This window comes from Diceros bicornis, chromosome 24 (assembly GCF_020826845.1).
Source record: "Diceros bicornis minor isolate mBicDic1 chromosome 24, mDicBic1.mat.cur, whole genome shotgun sequence".
In the NCBI taxonomy this organism is placed as follows: Eukaryota; Metazoa; Chordata; class Mammalia; order Perissodactyla; family Rhinocerotidae; genus Diceros; species Diceros bicornis.
The window spans coordinates 40,123,548-40,142,931 of NC_080763.1; the positions used below are offsets into that span (position 1 = coordinate 40,123,548).

At 46.0% G+C, this 19,384-nt stretch overlaps 1 protein-coding gene across 1 annotated transcript; it reads right to left on the reverse strand.

The window, feature by feature from the left end:
* Positions 1 to 4,618: 4,618 nt before the first annotated feature.
* LOC131421184 (uteroferrin-associated basic protein 2-like) lies at positions 4,619 to 12,606 on the reverse strand. Its single transcript, XM_058567906.1, has 4 exons — positions 11,973 to 12,606; positions 8,882 to 9,149; positions 6,860 to 7,007; positions 4,619 to 4,822 (listed from the first exon to the last, which is right to left on the reverse strand). Exons 1-4 carry the CDS (start codon positions 12,604 to 12,606, stop codon positions 4,619 to 4,621), a joined length of 1,254 nt encoding a protein of 417 aa, XP_058423889.1.
* Positions 12,607 to 19,384: the final 6,778 nt, after the last annotated feature.

Consider the following 19,384-nt stretch of genomic DNA (forward strand, 5'->3'; position numbering starts at 1 on the left):
GCAGTACATCATTGCATTGTTCCTTTAGGGGCCTCACTTCCCCCATCCCTGCTGCCAAAGCCAGAGAGAGAGAGAGAGAGAGAGAGAGAGACAGAAGGGCGAGGGGTGCAGAGAGAGAACGAGAGAGAGAGAGATGGCTGCCACCCCTGTCTTCATTTCGGCACACGGGTGGTACTCACAGCAAGGTCCCTGGGTTGGGGCCCTGGGTCTTCAGCACTGCATCGCCTCCTACCCACAGGAAAATGGTGTTTGAGGATCAGAACATCCTAGTCAATATTTGTCAGGTCGATTCCTGGAATTGGTATGAAGACAATGCGCAGCGGCAAACAGAGAGCAAGTTTTTTTCCAAAGTGTCTGTCTTGGCTGCCTGTCCTGCAAACAAACGAGTGGATTGTGAGTCTGGACCCAGCTAGGTTTGAAGACATTCTGATATTGGTGATGACAGCAGGGGCTGGCAGTGCGATTGCTGCTGGTCCATTCTTGGTGCCTAGTGTGTTCCAGGCAGTGTTCTTTATGGATCCCCTCACAATAAGAATGCGTGACAGCCACGATCACCCTTGCCTTACAGACGAAAACCCGAAGCTCTGAGAGGTTAAATAACTTGCTGGCTAAGAGGGTGGTGGGACAATAATCAGAAGATGGGTCTCACACCCCAGCCCACCACCACAACATACAATCCCAATATTTTGTATTAAATAAACATAATCCATGGCTAGGAAAAAAAAAACACTAGAAGGAAATTCAGAAAATAGAGCAAAATCTTTTCTCCTGCTATCTCGAAAGCCCTATGAAGTGGGATCATTGGCTCTGTTCACCTGCGTATCACCCAAGATCTAGAATGAAGCCTAGAGCTAAGTGAATATTTGTTCACAAGTGAATCTCTCTGTGATAGAATTGAGGTGATTATGTTCTTCTTTATAGATTTTTGTAGTCTCCTAATTTCCCACAAAGACCATGAATCTTATTTATAATAAGAAACAATAAAACATGTTAAAAAGTAGAATTATTTTATTTTGCATAAAGCAAAATAAAAGCTTGTCCAGGTTGGCACAGTGGTTCTAATCAAGAGACACTTTTTTTTTTCTTTTTGGTGCTAAAGATTGGCCCTGAGCTAACACCCATGCCAATCTTCCTCTATTTTGTATGTGGGTCGCCACCACAGCATGGCTTGATGAGTGGTGTAGGTCTGCATCCGAGATCCAAACCTGTGAACCCTGAGCCACTGAAGCGGAGCACGCGAACTTAACAACTGTGCCACCGCGCCGGACCCAAGAGACACTTTTGAAACATAAAGGATCCCAGGAGACTGAATCTGATTCTCCAGTGAGGTGGGGCTGGAGGCGCCTCTGACCTGTCCGGTGTGTGAGGCACGAGAGGCCCCAGGTGGAGAGCCGTAGGTGCTCACAATAGGACTCCGTCAGTGTGTGCTGGAAAGGGGAAGGCTGAAGACTTTTGGACCAGGAACTGATGGGGTCTGCTACACCCACCAACATTTGAGACCCTCCCCTGGGGTCTAGAATAGTGCTGAGAAACTTCCAAGTGTTTTATAAAGACACATTTGCAGTTTGAATAAACAAGAGAATTGAGTATATGACCAGAGTCCTTTTTCACCTAAGAATCCACTTCATTCTTTGTTTGCACATAGAATACTTGAATCTTTACAATAACTTATCACATACTTGGAGAAGAAGAAATGACACTGGGAGTCATGCATTTGGGATTCCTTTGCAGACCCGGCCATGATAGAGCTCACTTCACAGAGCTGTGGTGGGAATGAGACATGATTGTACATGGTTGGTGTCTATGCAGTGCCTGACCCAGAGCAAGCACTCAGAAATGGCGGCCATTGACTTTACATTATCGTCACAAGGGCTGTCTCAGCACCTGCAGTCCAGTGCCCACTCTTTAGCAGAAGAGAAAAAGAGAGAGTTATAGACAAAGAGATGTGAGTTCCACACAACCCCAGATCCACCCTTGTGACTACAACATGTTGTATCGTTGTGTTAGTGTTCTCCAAAAAAGCAGAACCGATAGGCTACCCTAAATATATATACATATTCACACATATATACAATATGTGTATATATATGCAGAGAGAGAGATTTAAAGGAATTGGCTCATGTGACTATGGAGGATGAAGAGTCAAAAATCTGCAGAATGGGCTGTCAGGCTGGACACCCAGGAAGAGTGGATGTTGCAGTTCAAGTTCTAAGGCCATCTGCTGGTAGAATTCCCTCTTGCTCAGGGGAGGTCAGTCTCTGTTCTATCAAGACCTTCAACTGATTGGATGAGGTCCACCCACATTATGGAGGACAACCTGCTTTACCCAAAGTCCACCAATTTAAATGTTAATTTCATCCAAAAAATCCCTTCACAGAAACATCCAGAATAATGTTTGACCGCATATCTGGGCAACGTGACCCAGCCAAGTTGACACATAAACTTAACCATCACACACACCATGTGGTGGCAGGAAAAAGGATTGAGCACCATCTCTTTGGGGTGCTTAGCTCCTTCCTTCGAGTGAACGTCTTTAACCTTCACGCACAGATACATTTCCTGTACATTCAATCTCAGAGTCAAAGGGCATGAAAATGTGCCCTGACATGCTTCTAGTGAATATAAACCCATCTCACCCTTAACTCCATCTTGGATGCATGCCAGCTCCCTGCTACAGTCAGGAAACAGCCTACCCTGGCCTCCCGTGAAGGCACCACGTGGTCTGGCACTGAAGTTTGTGAGATGGCACAGCCCACCACCACTGCTTGGGCAATGGGCTTTGCTAAGTCTACAGAATTGACCTGGGTGCCCACTGCTTCTCAGTCTTTTTCTTACGTGTGCTGATAATCTTCTTGTTGCATGTATCACTGCCCACCTCCTTTTAGCATGTCAGATACTTGGCCCCTAACATCCTCTATGCACACCCTTCAGCATATGGGACATTAGAAGTGAACATTATCTGTGAGTGCCCTTTAGCAAGAGAAATACTAGACCCTCCTTATCCTCCATGAACACCCTCTACTATAGGAGACACGAGACCTTCAATATCCTCTATGAGCACCTTCCCTCTCTGCTTTCTCCACAGATCTGCTTAGATATGAAACATGCACAAGCATGGATCTCCAGACCTTCCTCCATCTGGTTATGCTGCTGACACCACTTCCTCCACATTTTCTGGAACAATCCACTTTACTGTTCTTCTCTCAAGTAAGCTCCTTTGCTGAGCTACTTCTCCAAGCTGCTCTTGTGGCCCATTCCCAGGCTTCACCTCTCTTGGAGCTTGAGTAGTAAGTGGTGACATAAATGGTAAGCTCTTTTCTTGGGCATTTGAACATGTTAAATGAATGAAAATTCAAGCCTTGAAGTGACTCCTTGGGTAACAAATGAGATTCCTTCATGGTCACATCCACCCCAGAAAAGAAAACACTTGTGTTGTGTCCTACACACGCCACCACACTGGACTTTGGGAGATTTTTTGGGCACTGTCCTCTCTCATCCAGCTCCTGGCTCCTAGATCCAATGGAGGCTCCAGCTTGGTCATGTCATTACATGGTTCAGCAGTCCCTCTTGCCCCATCTTTGGCCTCCAGTCTCATCCCCAGCCTTGTGTTCTCAGCACTGAGCCTTGGCTCTCCACCAGAGTAGTTTTATTTCACCTCTGGCCTAGTCTTCTCTGGATTGCTACACTGAACTAGCCTACCCCAGCGAGGCCCAGCATCTTGGGTGTCACTCTTGGGTCAGTCTGTTTGGCGAATGTCTTCGCCAGCTATGCCCATGGCCTCTGGGTCTGACCTCCCTTGTCAAATGACTGGCTGCCAGCAGACTCCATGATCCCATGTGTCCACTGCAAGTCATGGCCAGCCAGGTGATACCCAAGTCCCAGCCTCCCCTACACATACATGCATACACACAAACCCCCTGCTATGCATGACCGTCCTCCTGTCTCTTCCTTCCTCATCAGTTTTACTTCCTATCCAGTTGGGGGCAATAATGATTCCCTCATTGGTTGTTGTAAGGATGAAATGAGATCGGCGTCTGGGACAGAGAAGGTGCTGCCAACATATTTGGGGCCCTTTGCCTTCCTAGGCATCCCATTTCCCCTTGGAGCTGGGTGAACACACGGATGCTCACTGAGAATGCTGACACTTCCTCTTCGTACCCTCCTGTCTGTGGTGGGACTCTGCCTCTGCCCGTGGCTGCCCGGGGGAGGTATCATGGCTCCTGTTGTACAGATGAGGAGACAGGTTCAGGCTCTGACTGCCAGCTGGGCAGGAGGCAAGATTGATGTGACAGCCACAGACTGAAATGGCCCTCCCACACCCTGTTTGCAGAATTGCTTCCCTGCATATGTGAACCCTGCTCCAGGACAGAAGACACACTGGCCAAATGTCCCCAGCAGGCCCCCCAACCCCTTCTTATCCCATCCTGTTTCTGGACAGAAGACCAGCAGTGACCCACCCCAACTCCCTTCTCAGACCACACTTCTGAATATCTCTTGCTTCATTACTGGTGAATTTTATTCACTTTATTCATGAGCAGCTATGTTTCAGCTTGGCACCCAAAAGGAAGCTGGCAGACAGCCCCCAAGCCCTGAACCGTTGATTCAGGCCCCTTCTCTACTAAGCTGAGGGGTTGAAGACTTGGCCCACAAAGAGCTGTCTTTGATTCAACTCATCCTCCACAAAGAATAAGAAGGGCCTATCGAATTTCACAACCGTGGCATCTGCAGGCACATTGTGCTGGGCCGTCTTCAAGCTCACGTCCTCGGCTGTGGCCTTGATCAGGCCTCTCTCGTTCACCTCCAACCTGGCTTCGTGAATGGCCTGGGGAGAAATGGATCCTCTCAGCTCTGCATGTGAACTCACCCAGCTGGCCTGAGAACAAGCCAGGGCAGTGTGCCCAGCCAGCCCAACATGGCCGAGGTCAGAGAGGCAAGATCCCTCCATGGCTGATGATGGGTGGAGCACAGCTGGCTCGCGCTCCCGAAAATCCACCCCAGGCTCTCAGCAGTCAGATCTGCCACTGCAGGCCAGATGCCTCTGGGAGGGGTTGATGCTACTTTTGGCAATTGCTGAGTTCAGACTCTCCCAATGCAGGGTAGACAGTTCAGGAGTTTGGGTGTTCAAAAGAGAGAAAAGGGGAATAGAACTCAGAGGAGTGCTGGGTAGTCTGAAAGTTTAGAAAAAATTCCCATAGAATTACTGAGGGATGGTCCTTTCAAACACTTTCAAGAAGGATGTGGTGAAAAGCAAGATAGGGAGGGAGGTGGCTAGTTTTTCTTGTCTCCATCCAAGCAAGGACAATTTTCCTTCCGTGTGGAAGCCAAAAGATCCTTGTCCGCCCCTGTGATCTGCAGGAGGCCCTGCTGGGACGGTGGCAACCTTGTTCGTGTTGCTGTGAGGGGTTCAGCCTCTTTCAAAGTCAACCAACACCCAGCATTCAACGCACAGTTGCTGAGTGGATTCTGTTGGAATCGAACACAACGAAGAGGATGTACACCTGTTGGGCCCCTGAAAAAAGTGCATCCCAGGAGAGTCCTGACCCCGGAAACTCCATTCGATGTCTGGGAGAGACAGCTCCCTCATCTATCAATTAGAGAACAGACCCTGCCCCTCCCCCAAGGCCCCTTACCCCAAGGTGAGAGAAACCATGAAAAAGCGCTTTGTAATCTCTCAGGTGCTGTACCATGATGACAGGTTACATTGGTACTTATGTTCTGGGCAAAGTGTTACAGGGTGGTAGTCAGCCAGTTAGTGACCTTGGGGGAGGGATTAGAGGGCAGCCCCATGTGCCCACTGGGATAGGTCAAGTTGTCCCGTAAATGCTCCATGGTATCTGGATGTCTAACGAGCAACTCGAGCTTGGCAGAGCCCACCCAAACACACTCCTCGTCTGTCTTTCTTATCTCAGGCCTTGGCTCTGTCGTTTACCAGGCTCCAGCTACAAACCCAGCCTCTTCTCTGACTCTTCCTTCCCTGCACCCCAGCTCTGTCTTCAAAAAGGCACGCAGAGCCCCCTCACCACCAGTGACACACCCTCTAAGGCCCTGTCAAACCTCCGTCACCTCTCACCTGGGTTACCCGCCACGCTTCCTAACTGGTCCACCCTCTTCGTCCAGGGCCTTTGGCCTCTCCTCCACACTGCAAAAAGTAGTCTCTTGTAAAACATACGTCAGCTCATGTCAGCCTCGGTGGTCTCCTGTATCAGTCAGAACCGACCCCAGTCATGTCCAGGACCTGCGAGACCTGCGTAACCTGGCCCCACCTGTTTGCTGTCCTCACCTCCTGCCTCTCTCTGTCTCACTCACTGCTCTAGCTGCAAGGGCCTTCCCGGGGCTCCTCAAAATTGCCAAGTTCACATCCCCCTCAGCACGCACTTGATCTTCCCTTTGCCTGGAACATGTGTCTCCACATATTTGCTTCCTTGCTCTCTCCATCCCTTCAGTCAGGCCTCTGCATAACAGCCAACCAAACTTAAGGCTTTTCCTGGCCAGTCCATCCAAGTCCGCCCACTCCACCCCAGTGTGCTGTTCACAGTTTCTTTGCTTTCCTTTCTTCACAGAATGTATCACTGGCTGACACAATGCATATCTGTTTATTGGCATGTTCATTGTCTGCCTTGTCAAGAGAACGGAAATTTCTATGAGAGTAAGAATTTGTCTGGTTTGCTCACAACTGTCTCCCAAGTGCCTCCAGAAGTGCTTGATGCAATTACTTTTGAATGAATGAATGACTAAAGAACCCCAAAAGCCAACGGACTAAGGCAGAGAAGAGTTATAACTGCTGTTTTTAAAAAATAAATTGTTTTTCAGTCAGGATTGTTGCGGCTAAAACAGAGACTCTGGAAATTGCCCCACTCACCTCAAAAGCAGTTGGGAAAACCTCCTCTGTGATGCCCGAGAAGTTTGCTCTTCTAGAAAATATATCTTCGATGCCTATCTTGAGAAGCACTCTTTTTAAGTTTATCCTGGAGGAGATCTTGAATTTGGGCAGAACTAAGTGCACCAATCTGTTAAGAATGAGAACCACAAGGAAGCTGAACTATGTCCCTCTTCTAGGCTCCAGGGGAAGCATCTTGCTTAGGCTTAAAGGCCTCTCCCAAGTGAAAGGAGAAGAAAAGCATTGCCGATGGTGCTTGCTGGAGAAAGATTAAAGGTGCTGGGGTATGAGCAGCAGTTTCGAATTTTCAAACAGACCATTTGCTCAAAATACACCTTACTATTCAAATTATTCCATTCATAGGCTCTCCATCCAAGAGAAGATGAAGGTCAGACCAGAGGACACAGCCCTGAGTTCCACCAACCCTCCGTTTATAAGCAGGGATTTAAAATGCAAAGTGCCATCTCTCTCACCCAACATTTACGATTTCTCGCAAACCAATACATTTTAGCCTGTGTCAGTGCGGTATTAAGCTTCTGTTGGCCAGCAACCCATTCAGTTGGGTTCCTCCCCTGGTGTCTCCCAACCAACAACATTGTGGGAGGAATGAGTAGTGGAAGATGGCAGATCCACTCTGCTGCGGCCCTCAACCACAGTGCATGTTGACTGGGCAGTAGTTTGTGCTGCTACAAGGCAGGCAGTAAACACTATTTGGAGATTTCTTCCCAACCTACACATTTACTGCTTGGAGACGCCTCTCCCCCCTCGCCCCCCCCCCCCCCGCCAGCAAGAGCAGTGGGCCATTGGAAATCATGTTTTTGCTATGTAATTTGTCCACATTTGATTGGATCTTGGTGGATACCATACCTAAGCTGGGTCGATCCAATCCTCTCTTCCCGGAATATATAATTGGAACTGAAAGATGTTAGATTTAGTCTGGAGTGGAGCATTTGCTCGAATGGAAGAGAGCCATGTCTGTCCACGGTGGTTTCAGCTTGAAATTTACCTCCTTAGGATCATTTCCTGACCATCACATCTAATTAAGATCCCTCTAGGGCCGGCCCCATGGCTTAGCGGTTAAGTGCTTGCGCTCCGCTACTGGCAGCCTGGGTTCGGATCCCAGGCGCGCACCGGACACACTACTTCTCTGGCCATGCTGAGGCCGCACCCCACATACAGCAACTAGAAGGATGTGCAGCTATGACATACAACTATCTACTGGGGCTTTGGGGGAAAAATAAATAAATAAATAAAATTACATGCTACACAATTGAATGCAACATTATAAAAAAAAAAAAAAACAGAAAGATCCCTCTAACTAAGATTCCTAATTAATACTCCACCACTGAATTCTCTATTATATCACCTGACTTGTCTCCATAGCTTTTACTGAATTTGAAATTATGTGTTTGTTAGTTGACTTTCCGCCTCTCCCACCAGACTGAAAATTGCATGATGGCAGAGAGATATTTGGCTAACCATTATTTTCCCAGCACCAAACAGCGTCCACATAGAATAGACGCTCTGAAAATATTTGTTGGGTGAGTGACTCATGTGCTAAAGTGGTGAAAGTTGGCTTGCTAAGCTGTGGAGGTTGGAAGCAAGGACCAGGGATACCAAGAAAGATGGAGTTTCTGATGATGTTGCGGTCCCTTGTTCCAATCCCTCATGACAACTGACTGTGTTTGTTCCCTTGGGTTCCATGAAATACCCATGTATCTTTCCAATAAATCCCTTTCTTTACCCCCTTGAGCTTGTATGAAGTGGGTTTCTGGTACTGTACTTGTAACCAAAAGAACCATGATTAAGACAGTTTAAGGGGATTCCGGCTGATAATGGAATCCAGGCCACCACTCTTCATGTTTGATTTGTTTCACTTTTCTACAAATATGCTAGGAAATAACTAGATGCTCAATTCCTCCCAAATAAGACTTTTGCATAGAGGAAATGAAGTCTCAGCAAAAATTCAATGTGAATCTAGAATGTCACTCCAGAACAGCGTACCTCGTGTCACTGGATTGCAGAGGTCTAGCTCGCCTAGCAGCCAACTCTTTCACAACGAAGTCAAATCGTCCTGCATCTGGGAGCACAAGAACTAAGGACACATTTCCAGTGTAAGGTATTTTAACTACTGTAGCAAACAGGTTCTGTGCTCGGTTATAAATCATTCGTTCTGTCTTCCTCATCATGTCCACCTGCACCGTGGTTTTCTCCTCAAAAAAGAAGTTCTCCTTCTGTGTGAATCTGGTTGGAAAAGCTACTTCCCAAAGACCTAAGAGAGTCGGGAAGGAAAAAGTCAGAGTGACCCCTGGTGAAAAAGGCATCTCCACCCACATATTCAGGGACCCCAGAGGTGAAGGGCTTGGGAAGGAAACAGTTTCTTTACAGCAATACTTTGAACTTCTAGAACACTTAAAATTCTAGCTTGAGGCAAAGAAAAGAAAGGCAAATGCCTGATTTTCAAAAATATTCACCATAGGATTTCTTTAAATCTATATTTCTTGGAAGACATTACTGAAAATAGTTGTCTCTGGAACTATAACACCAAGAAAGGATTTTGTTGTCAAATGATTTGGGAAACTGACCTCAACACCCCTGCTTTGAAAATTCCCACTGCATTTTGGTGTATTAGAGTTCTAAGAAGCCCTATGGCAAAGAAATCTATTTAAAATTGTCTAACTTATTCAAGGAGGGAAAATTTTCATCAGAAAAATACACACCTGTGTATAATCCTACTTTAAGTAATGCACTTCCCCAATGGATTTAAAAGGAGATTCAGTGTAAACACCAGTTTAAAAGATGCATCTGTCACCCAGAGTGAGGGCCATCTGGTCTGGTCTGGAAAATTCCTACAAGTGTTTTCAGGGCCTTGCTTCTGATTCTATAGCCAGGCTCATGGTCCTCTCCATTCCGTTCTCTTTACTTCTTGCCCTCGAAAGAGTGGTGTGGATAAAGCTTCTGGAAAGCTTTCAGAGGGAATTGTGAGGGCCAGTCCCCTGGAGCATCCAGAGAAATCATTCCTCCAAGATCATTTGTGGAGTTCTCCCTGCATCCCAGGCACATAGTTTGGAACTGTGGGTCCAAATATGAATAACAGATGGTCCCAGTAGCCTGAGAAAGCACCCTGTGTTGGGAAGCATTGCTTTGGGGGAATTTCCCTCACTTATCATGCAACGGACAGCTAATCTTCAAGTCCTGGTAGGAACCCTCTTTAAGCCATGATAGGAGATCCATGCATTTACTCATTTCACGCTTAAAATTTCTTGAGCACCTAAAAGGTACTGTACTAAGTACTGAGGTTATAGCAATGAACAAACAGAGGAAGTCTGTGTCCTCATGGAGTTTACTTTCAAGGGGGGATACAGAGAGAAAAGCAACCTACCAATGTAAATGATTACAAAGTATGATGAGCACTATGAAAGACGCAAGTAAGGAGCTGAGCACTAGCATGGAAGGACTTACTTTGGATGGCCAGGGAAGGCATCTTTGAGGAGGAGGCATTTAGGCTGAGGCTTAACAGAAGAGGATGCTCCGTCTGGCAGAGAATGGGAAGCAGAGCAATCCAAAGGAAGGAACACCACGGGTTGAGAGGGGGAAGAGCGGGATGCATTTAAGGAAGAAGAGAAAGTCATTGTGGGCGAAGCATAAGGAGCAAGAGGGATAGAGATGGGGTGAAGCTGGAAGAATGAGCAGGACTCAAAGCACGCATGGCCAGGTAGCACTGGGCTGTATTCGGAGTGCAACGGGAAACCATGGCTGGGCTTTAGACAGGGGCATGATGTGATCTGGTTTAAGCTTTAAGAAGATTGCTCTGGCCTTTTAATGGAGAAGGGATTGGGGGGAGGCATGAATGGAAACAGAGCAATTAGACATGTGGGGCAAGTCATCTAGGCAAGAGATAGTGGTAGCCCGGTCTACGAACATGGTAGGAGAGATGGCGAGAAGTGAATACATTCAAGATAAATGTCTCAGGCAGCATCCGTAGGCCTTGCTGTGGGGTTGGATATGGAGGCTGAGGGAGAGGTTTGGTCTGGAGCAGGGGACGGATGGCATTGCGATTCTCTGGGGCGTGGAGGAATGTGAGGAGAAGTGCAACGTTGGGAGGGTGCAGGGCTTGAGGGATCGTATTTGAGGGTCTGGGAAACATCCACAAAGAGATATCAGTAAGAGATGAATATTATAGTCTGGACCTCAGAAGAGATGGTCCAGGCTGCATATAGCGACTGGCGAATCGTCAGAGTGCAGGTGGGGTTTGAGGTCATGAGCCCAGGTGAGATGAGAGATAACATTTGGAAGTCAGCAAAGGAGAAACCAGCAAAGAAGACAAAAAAGGCATAAGCTATAAGGTAAGAGGAAGGTGGGGGAGTCCTTGAGCAGGGAAGACGGAAGGGGACCCACCTTGAGGAGGGGGAGGGAACAAGCACCCCCTCACTGTGACAGGAGGGGAGAGTGGGAGGAGGAGTGTGGACGTGGGCAGCTCAGCACTGGGCCTCTGAAGGGCATCCTGTCTGGTTACTTTCTTGTGCCCATTCAGGTAGGAAAAGAGGCCATTGGCTGAGAGGCAATGGAGGAAGGAGACTGGAACCTCTGAGTGGAGGAAAAGAGTCTGAAATAGATGCCCGGAAGTGGCAGCCTCAAGCCCAGCTGAAGAAACATTTCGCATTGTCAAGATCTGTGACCAGGAATTTAAGGTGATATTTTAGATCCCTGGTGTGTGACCGTGAATTCAACACTGGACACAACTTTGAAAAAAATCGCATCTTGCACCAATCTGAACTTACAAAGCAGGTGAATTAGCTGCTGCTCGCATCTCTGTAAAAAGATATCTTTTTCCTTTTTTTTACCAGCAAGAGTCACTGCATTTCACTTAAAAATATCTTAAGGGTGGCAAACAATATGATTGACAGGATTGAGAGGCAAAACAATGCTAGATAACACAACGAAATCAAAGAAAACGATAAAGTTTTGGATCCACTGGTCTATGGGAAAATGGGATATAATGACAAAAAATGCATTTTTGCCGACTTATACCTTTTAGAAAACACGAGGGCAAGCGTTACCCAAAATGGGAATTCGTGCACTTAATAAACCTTACCTTTGAAGAAAATGTAGTTTAGGAGAAAGATGAAGGTATGAGGATGCAAAGAGGTGACTATTTCCTCAATTCTGTGGTTTAGTCTTTGAGCCACATACTGGTTTATTTGCTTCTTGGCTATGTCTCTATGTCGAAAGTCTGTCAACTGGGTTTCCACTTCGTATAACCTCTCTGTCTCCAGCAGAAACTTTGGGTTAATCCTTCTGTTGTTATCGATAAAGAGAAAGTCCCTGTGCTTCAGTTGCCTGCCCCTATTCAGCTCGTTCAGCGTCTGGACCACCCTCTGGAAGCTCAGGTGCACGTCCCACGCTCTGACTTGTCTGAGGTCAAATCCAAGGCCCACAACAAGGTTGGAGAGTGTCGTGGATCTGGTCCCCAGGGAGATCATGGCCAAGGTGGTGGAGATGCTCTCAGGCGAGATGATGAAATTCTTTCTGTGATGCTCAAATGACAGAGTCTCGAACAACTTGCAGGCAAAAGCCTCATCGTCAATTCTTATCTTCTGGGAGAGAGGTGAAATTTTCCTTGATGAATCCTGTTTCGGATTTTGTTGTGTTTCACAGAAGATGCTATTAAAAAGGCCATAGAGGATGAGGACCAGAGAGAGAGCCACGTGCATTTTCTTGTGGGACATTTCTGCAACAATCCAGAGAGCTATTATTGGAAGGAAGAGGTACATAGGTGACCATTCCATGGAATGAGGGGTTTGAAATGTCAAGGGGTTTGAAAAGTGGCTCCTTATTACCTGGGTGCTGTTTACCTGGGTGGGGCACTATTGATCTTGATTGGAGGGTGCTAGCTAAGTCTAGTGAGGAAAGGCTAAAGGATTTTGGAACAAGACTTCAGACAAATTAAAGATAAGTGAACTGATGACAAGTGATCCAGTTCTGCCTCTGGTCTGTGCTGCAAGTGGGTCTTTGTTCAAGTCCTTTCCCCATCCTGGCCATAGAACTCCTTGTCGCTATGGCTCTCTATGACACCATTCCACACTGGGTTTTTTTTTTTTTTTTTTTTTTTTTGGCTTTTCTTTCTTTTTTTTATACAGGGTTCATGACAAAATCTTAAAAAAAGTGTGGAAAGGGAAGAACCACAAGGAGAGTAAAACAAGGATTGCAGATTCAAATGCCTATGGAGATCTGGCCAGAAATACACACGTGTCAAGCTAGTGTAATGAAATGAGGAGCACTTGGGACTACAGCAAATGGAGAGTTGTGCCTGGGCCAAGGGGGGCAGTGCTACCCAGCTCCACCTGTGATTACCACGTGGGAGTGCTGGCTCAGTGGTGCTAGATTCTTTCGTGTTTCTGAAGAAGCTGAAAGTCCAGATTTTTCCATGAAAAATTCAATCTTGTCAAAAGCACTTGCTAGCAGCAGAAAGCCCAGATGTAGGCCAGATCTGGCTTCACAGCTGCCAGTGCGATTTCTGAAATAAAGCCCAAGTGGTGCTCAGGTGACCTGGACATCTGCTGAACCAAGGGCCTGGCAAAGGTCATCTTGGGAAATCCTGGTCACCTCACTAAGACCCTCCTAGTCTTCACAGCTACTGCCCATGACCCATTGTCTAGGTAAAAACTCCTCTGTGTCCCCAAATGTGCCCCCCATAATTGACTGAGCCTAAAAGTCAGGCCTTGAATCTGCAGGGTGGTCTAATGGTGGGATTTATGGCACCACCCACGGGCAGGGAGAACATGTGAACCATGAGCTGAGTTTGCGTTCAAGTTTAATCTCTTTGGGACAGGGCCATGTCTTCCTCGTCCTTGTTTCCTATAATATCTAGCACAGCTCTGGGCACAGAGTCCACTTCTCTGCATCATCACTGCCACCACTGGCATCCCTTGTCATGGCCACTGAAATAGCATCTGTTATGGCCCAAAGGTTTGTGTCCCTCAAAATTCCTATATTGAAGCCCCAACCCTGAATGTGATGGTATTTGGAGGGAGGGTCTTTGGGCGGTGATTAGGTTTAGATGAGGTCACGAGGGTCCCGTATCTATGGCCATATATTAGTGCCCATATAAAAAGGGACACCAGAGCATTGGCTCTCCCCTGCCTCTGTCCCTGCATGTATGCCCACAAAGATGAGGTCATGTGAGGACACAGCGAGAAGATGGTCATCTGCGAGCCAAGAAGAGGGCTCTCACCAGAACCCAAGCATGCTGGCACCCTGATCTCGGACTTCCAGCCTCCAGAGGGGTGAGAAAATAAGTTTCTGTTGTTTAAGCCACCCAGTCTATGGTGTTTTGTTATGGCAGCCCGAGCTGACTAAGATAGCATCTCTCAGCTATCAGTCTTGCCCCCTACCAACCCTTCTAGCCATCCTGCAGCCAGAGTGGGCTCCCCAAAGTGTAAATCATCTTTTCCTCTTCCTGGATCCCCATGAGCTCCAAGGAGATGGAGTGTAAATTCTTCAGGTAGCAGAGAAGCCCCATCATGCCCTGGTTCCTGCAAACCGGACTCATGGCCCAGAGCAGCCCACCCTGCTCCCTCATTGTCCCCTCCACCCTGCACAATGGCCCCTATCTTCCACTGCCCCACCCTCATCATTCCCCCAGCCCCCTCCATCACTGCGTCCTCCATCCACCTCATCTGAGTGGGAGAAGGGGAGGTGAGGAGTGAAGGGCATTGTGGTTGAGGGAGCAGTGAGTGGGAGGGGCCCTGGGTTGGGAAGAATAGTGGATGGAGGAGACTTCAGAAAATTTGCACAATACATAAGACACTGGATCTTCTGTTATGTTCTCTAAGGCAGATACCAAGTGAAACACTGCAAAAGAGCAATAAAACACCTGTTCCTGTGGAACCACACTGTCCCCAAGAGGAGAAAGGTGACTTACCTTCCCGGGGAGCCTGCTGCTGCCTGCAGCTGCTGTTCTTTGCATCTGTCAGGGGCTTATTTATTCAGCCACTGGTGTCATGAAATGGATAAACTTGAGTTAACATTAACTTGGCCAACAGATGGTGTTCAAATATTGTCCAAAGCAAGCAACAACTGAATCATTTCTTACGTTATCTTTTTACTCATGCATCAGTTCCCAGCGAAACAATGAACAAATTAATGGATTGTGGTGCCCTTTGTGCTGTTATTCATTAAGTTACTCATGCATTATTTCAACAAACACTTACTTAGCGCCTACTAAGAGCCATGTTCTGGGCTAGGTACTGGGGGAACAAGATGTTTAAGGCCTGACCTTCACCCTTGAGGACAACCCCTGACCCCAGCTGTTGGGTTACAGGGAGAAACAAACATGTAAAAAGACTTTGGGGTACATTTTGACTAATGCAAGAAAAGTACACATTGCTAGTAAGGAGAAGGGCACAGTTAGCAATCTGGAACATCAAGAGAGGTTGCGTCACCTTTCATCTATGTCTTAAAAAATAGGCGGTAATCTATGCATCCTCAGGGAAGCCTGTGGGGGGTTGGTTCTGGATGCTGGGGCGAAGTGGAGGTGCCTGGGCAGGGGGGTTAAGGTTGTGTGTGCAGGTTTACTCCAAGTCTAGGAGGAATTCGCTTCTGGCATGATTGAGTGAAGTGACTGACAAAGCTTCTCCCCAACGACAACTAAGGAGCTGGCCAAAATAGCCAGAAACATCACTTCAGTGCTCTAGAAATCCACCAAAGGCCTAGGACAAACAGAGAAGCATTCATTCATGAAAAGTACTGAACTTTGGTAAGAATAGATTGAGTTTGTAGCATTCTTGTCTGGGACTGCTTCCACCCCATCCCACCCCAGCTGTGCTGGTGGGTGGTCTAACCAGAGCAGGGATCTGCTTCAGGAGCAGACTCACTTGATTGGGAGCATTGTCAGTTAAAGTGATGGTCTCAGTGACAAGCAAAGTGTATGTGTGTTCGTGGGCAGCAGCTCTGCTAGCTTGTGTTTCTGTTTGGGGCAATAAATGGACTAGGACACTAGCAGAGGACTAAACAGGGAGTCCCAGCAGGTGTAATAGCTAGAGGGGACTTGATGAGCTCTCTACATATCCCAAGTTGAATGGAGGCTCTGCACATGTGCAAAGCAGACTAGAGCAGATCCAGGCTACCCACACCTCCCTGGCCCACTGTGAGGCAAGAGAGAAAAGTGGAAAATAAAACTTGGTGGTACTTGAGAATAGTCTCAGATTTGAATGGGCTCATCAGCCTGCACACAGATCCATCAGCAGAAAGGGGAAGCTTTATTGGCTCCAGGCATTTGAGGCCAATTTCTGACCAACACTTGGCTGAACAATAAGCTCTACAGACATGTGGTGACCTCTAGGAGGCAGGCTTAAAAAGAAAGTAAAGAAAAGGAAAACTAAGAAGAAACATCAGTGGCCATAAATTGCAGGGGAAACAGGTTTCATAGACTCAGTCCAGGCAAATTACTAAACAAACAAACAGAAAAGTCCTCAGGGGGTTAAAATGATACACTAGATTTTTTTATTTAACCCAAAAGGAGACAATGAAGGAAGAATAGAGAAGCAAAAAAAAAAAAAAAAAAAAAAGGCATGGGGGTAGCAAAATGGGAGACATAATTCCAAACATACCAATAAACACATTATATGTGAATGGACTAAATACTGCCCTTAAATGGAAGAGATTGTCAAGCTGTCAATCTTCATGCTGTCTACAAAAGACACAGCTTAGAGTCAAAGATACAAATAAGTTAAAAAGTAAAATGATGGGAAAAGATGTACATGCAAACAGTAACCATAGCAGGCATTGCTGTGTTAATATCAGACAAAATAGACTTTAGACAAGACTGTTACTAGAGACAAAGAGGGATATTTTGTGATGATAACAGGATCAAAACATCAGGAAGACATAACATTTATAAATGTATCATACTTAACAACAGAGCCCTAAAGTCCATGATGCAAAAATTGACAGAATTAAAAGGAGAAATAGACAATTTAACAGTAACAGTGGAAATTTTAATAGCTTACTCTCAATAATTGATGGAGCAACTAGTCAGAAAATCAGCAGGAACATAGAAGGCTTGAACATCACTATCAACCAAGTTGACCTACTTGAATTCTCCATCCTCTTCTGCAGCATTCACATTCTTTCTGAATCACATAGGAAACATTATTCCATTGACCTTATGCTGGTCCACAAAACAAGTCTAACAATAAATTTAAATAAATGAGAAATATGTTGTCTGACTATGACATATCCACAGCAGAAAGGAATCTGAAAAAGCCATAAATATTTGGAAGACAAACAACACACTTATTAATAACCCAGGGTTGAAAATATGTTAAAGGAGAACCTAAAAATATTTTGAACAGAATGAAATAAAAAATTCAACATATCAAAATTTATGGGATACAGCTAAAGCAGCAGTTAGAGGGAAATTTATAACTTTAAACACTGTTATCAGAAAAGAAGGTGCCAATACAATTAAGTGGGGGAAACATTGGTCTTTTCAACAAATAGTGCTGGGAAAAACTGAATATCCATATGCAAAAATAAAACCAAAAAACTTGTATCCTTATCTCTCAACATATACCAAATTCAACTCAAATGGATTATAGACCTAAATTTAAGTGTTAAAACTATAACTTTTAACAGAGGGAAAAAATCTTCACGACCTTGGTTTAAGCAAAGTCTTCTTAGACACAAAAAGCATAAATCATACAAGAAAAAAATTGATAAACTCGCCTTTATTAAAATTTAAAACTTCAGTGCTTCAAAAGACATAATTAAGAAAATGAAACGTCAAGCCACAGACTGGGAGAAAATATTTGCAAAACATATATCCGATAAGGGACTTATGTCCTGAATATGTAAGTAACTCTTAAAATTCAATAATAAAAAGACAACCCAATTTAAAATGGGCAAAAGACTTTAATAGACATTTCACCAAAGAAGACATTTGAATAGCTAATAAGCACATGAAAATGCGCTCAGCATCCTTAGTCATTAGGGAAATTAGGGCCACTAGGAAAATGCAAATTAAACCCATGATGAGATAACATTACACACCCATTAGAATGGCTGTAATAAAAAAGAAAATGCCAAATATAGGCAAGGATGTGGAGAAACAGGAACTCTTACACATTGCCAGTTGGAATGCAAAATACTGATACCAGCCACAACATGGATGAACTCCCAAAGCATTATAGTAAGTGAAAGAAGCCAGACTCAAAAGACTACATGTTGTAAATTTCCATTTGTATAAGAAATTGAGAAAAAGTAAATTTTTAGAGAAAGAAAGCAGATCAGTGGTTGCCTGGAGCTGAGAGTAGGTACTGGGATAGATTGAAGATGGTCTTGAGGAAATTCTTTGGTGTTGGGAATAATCTAAAACTGGATTGAGGTGATGCTGCAGAATGTTACGAATTTACGAAAAATCGTTGAATTATACATATACAATGGGTGAATTTTGTGGTGTGCAAATCATTAGCTTGATAAACCTGTTTAAAAAAAAAAAAAAGATGCGCAGTGGCAGCAGGCTTTGTTGGAAAGATGATGGGCTTGGAGTCATGTGGACCTGAAGGTGAATACCAGTGCCCTGGCTGACGTCTGTGGGATGACCTTGAGCACGTTATTGTCTTTCAGAGCCTTAGCTCCCTCATCTGTAATAGACCAAAGTGTATCTATTTGACAGATTGTTCTGAAAGCTCAATGAATAGCACATGTATACAGTAGGCACCCAATATATGATGCCCTCCTGGCTGACATCTGCTGTTCTATGGGGCTCTGAGTCCCCTGGCAGCCAATCAGACCAGAGAATCTGTGATGCCCGAGGATCTCTTTTGCCCTTCTATATTGGAATGTCCATGCTCCTCATGGCCTCATTTCCAGAACTGGGTCTCTGGTCTGATCCCCACTTCCTTGTTAGGCTGCCTGTTGGCTGCAACAGCGTGGGCCCGGCCTCCTGGGCAAAGTCCACTCCCATCTGCCTGCTGTCAGGTTTCACTCTGCCTCCCTTCTCTAGAGACCTCCTCCCTTGTCCTGGCCTCCCATTGCCCCTTGTCTCTCAACTACCTCCCTCGGGGATCACGTCATCAGCCTCCTTGCTGCCCCCCTGTCTGCAGGCCAGGCACCTCTCACCCATTCTCCACTCTGAAATCTGACAGGCCACTTCCCCAACGCCAAAGCCTTCAAGGGCCCCTTGCTCCTAGGACCCTCATGAGGTGCCTCTGTTGACCTACCAACCTCATATCTTACTACTCACTCTGCACTCCTCATACCTCTGCTCTCCAGCCAGACTCAACAATCGCTGATAAGCAAACAAGGTAGTCTTTTCCTTTGCATGTACTGTTCCCTCTGCTGGAACCCCACTCCTTCTCAGGCTAACCTAGCTCCTACCCGCTCTTCAAGATTCAGCTCAGATCTCTCCTTGAGACAGCCTTTCCTGACAGCCACCCTTCTCTCCTCCCACCTAGGCTGGGTTAGGTTCTGCGAGCTCCCATAATACCCTGTTCTCACCTCTCT

What these genes read in the sequence shown, in the direction of transcription:
- LOC131421184 (XM_058567906.1), bottom strand. Translation starts at nt 12,606, where the DNA reads ATGTCCCACAAGAAAATGCACGTGGCTCTCTCTCTGGTCCTCATCCTC. An exon ending in CTGCAATCCAGTGACACGAG is followed by an intron (nt 7,008 to 8,881) that starts GTACGCTGTTCT and finishes CATTCTTAACAG; the next exon opens with ATTGGTGCACTTAGTTCTGC. An exon ending in TTTTCCCAACTGCTTTTGAG is followed by an intron (nt 4,823 to 6,859) that starts GTGAGTGGGGCA and finishes ATTTCTCCCCAG; the next exon opens with GCCATTCACGAAGCCAGGTT.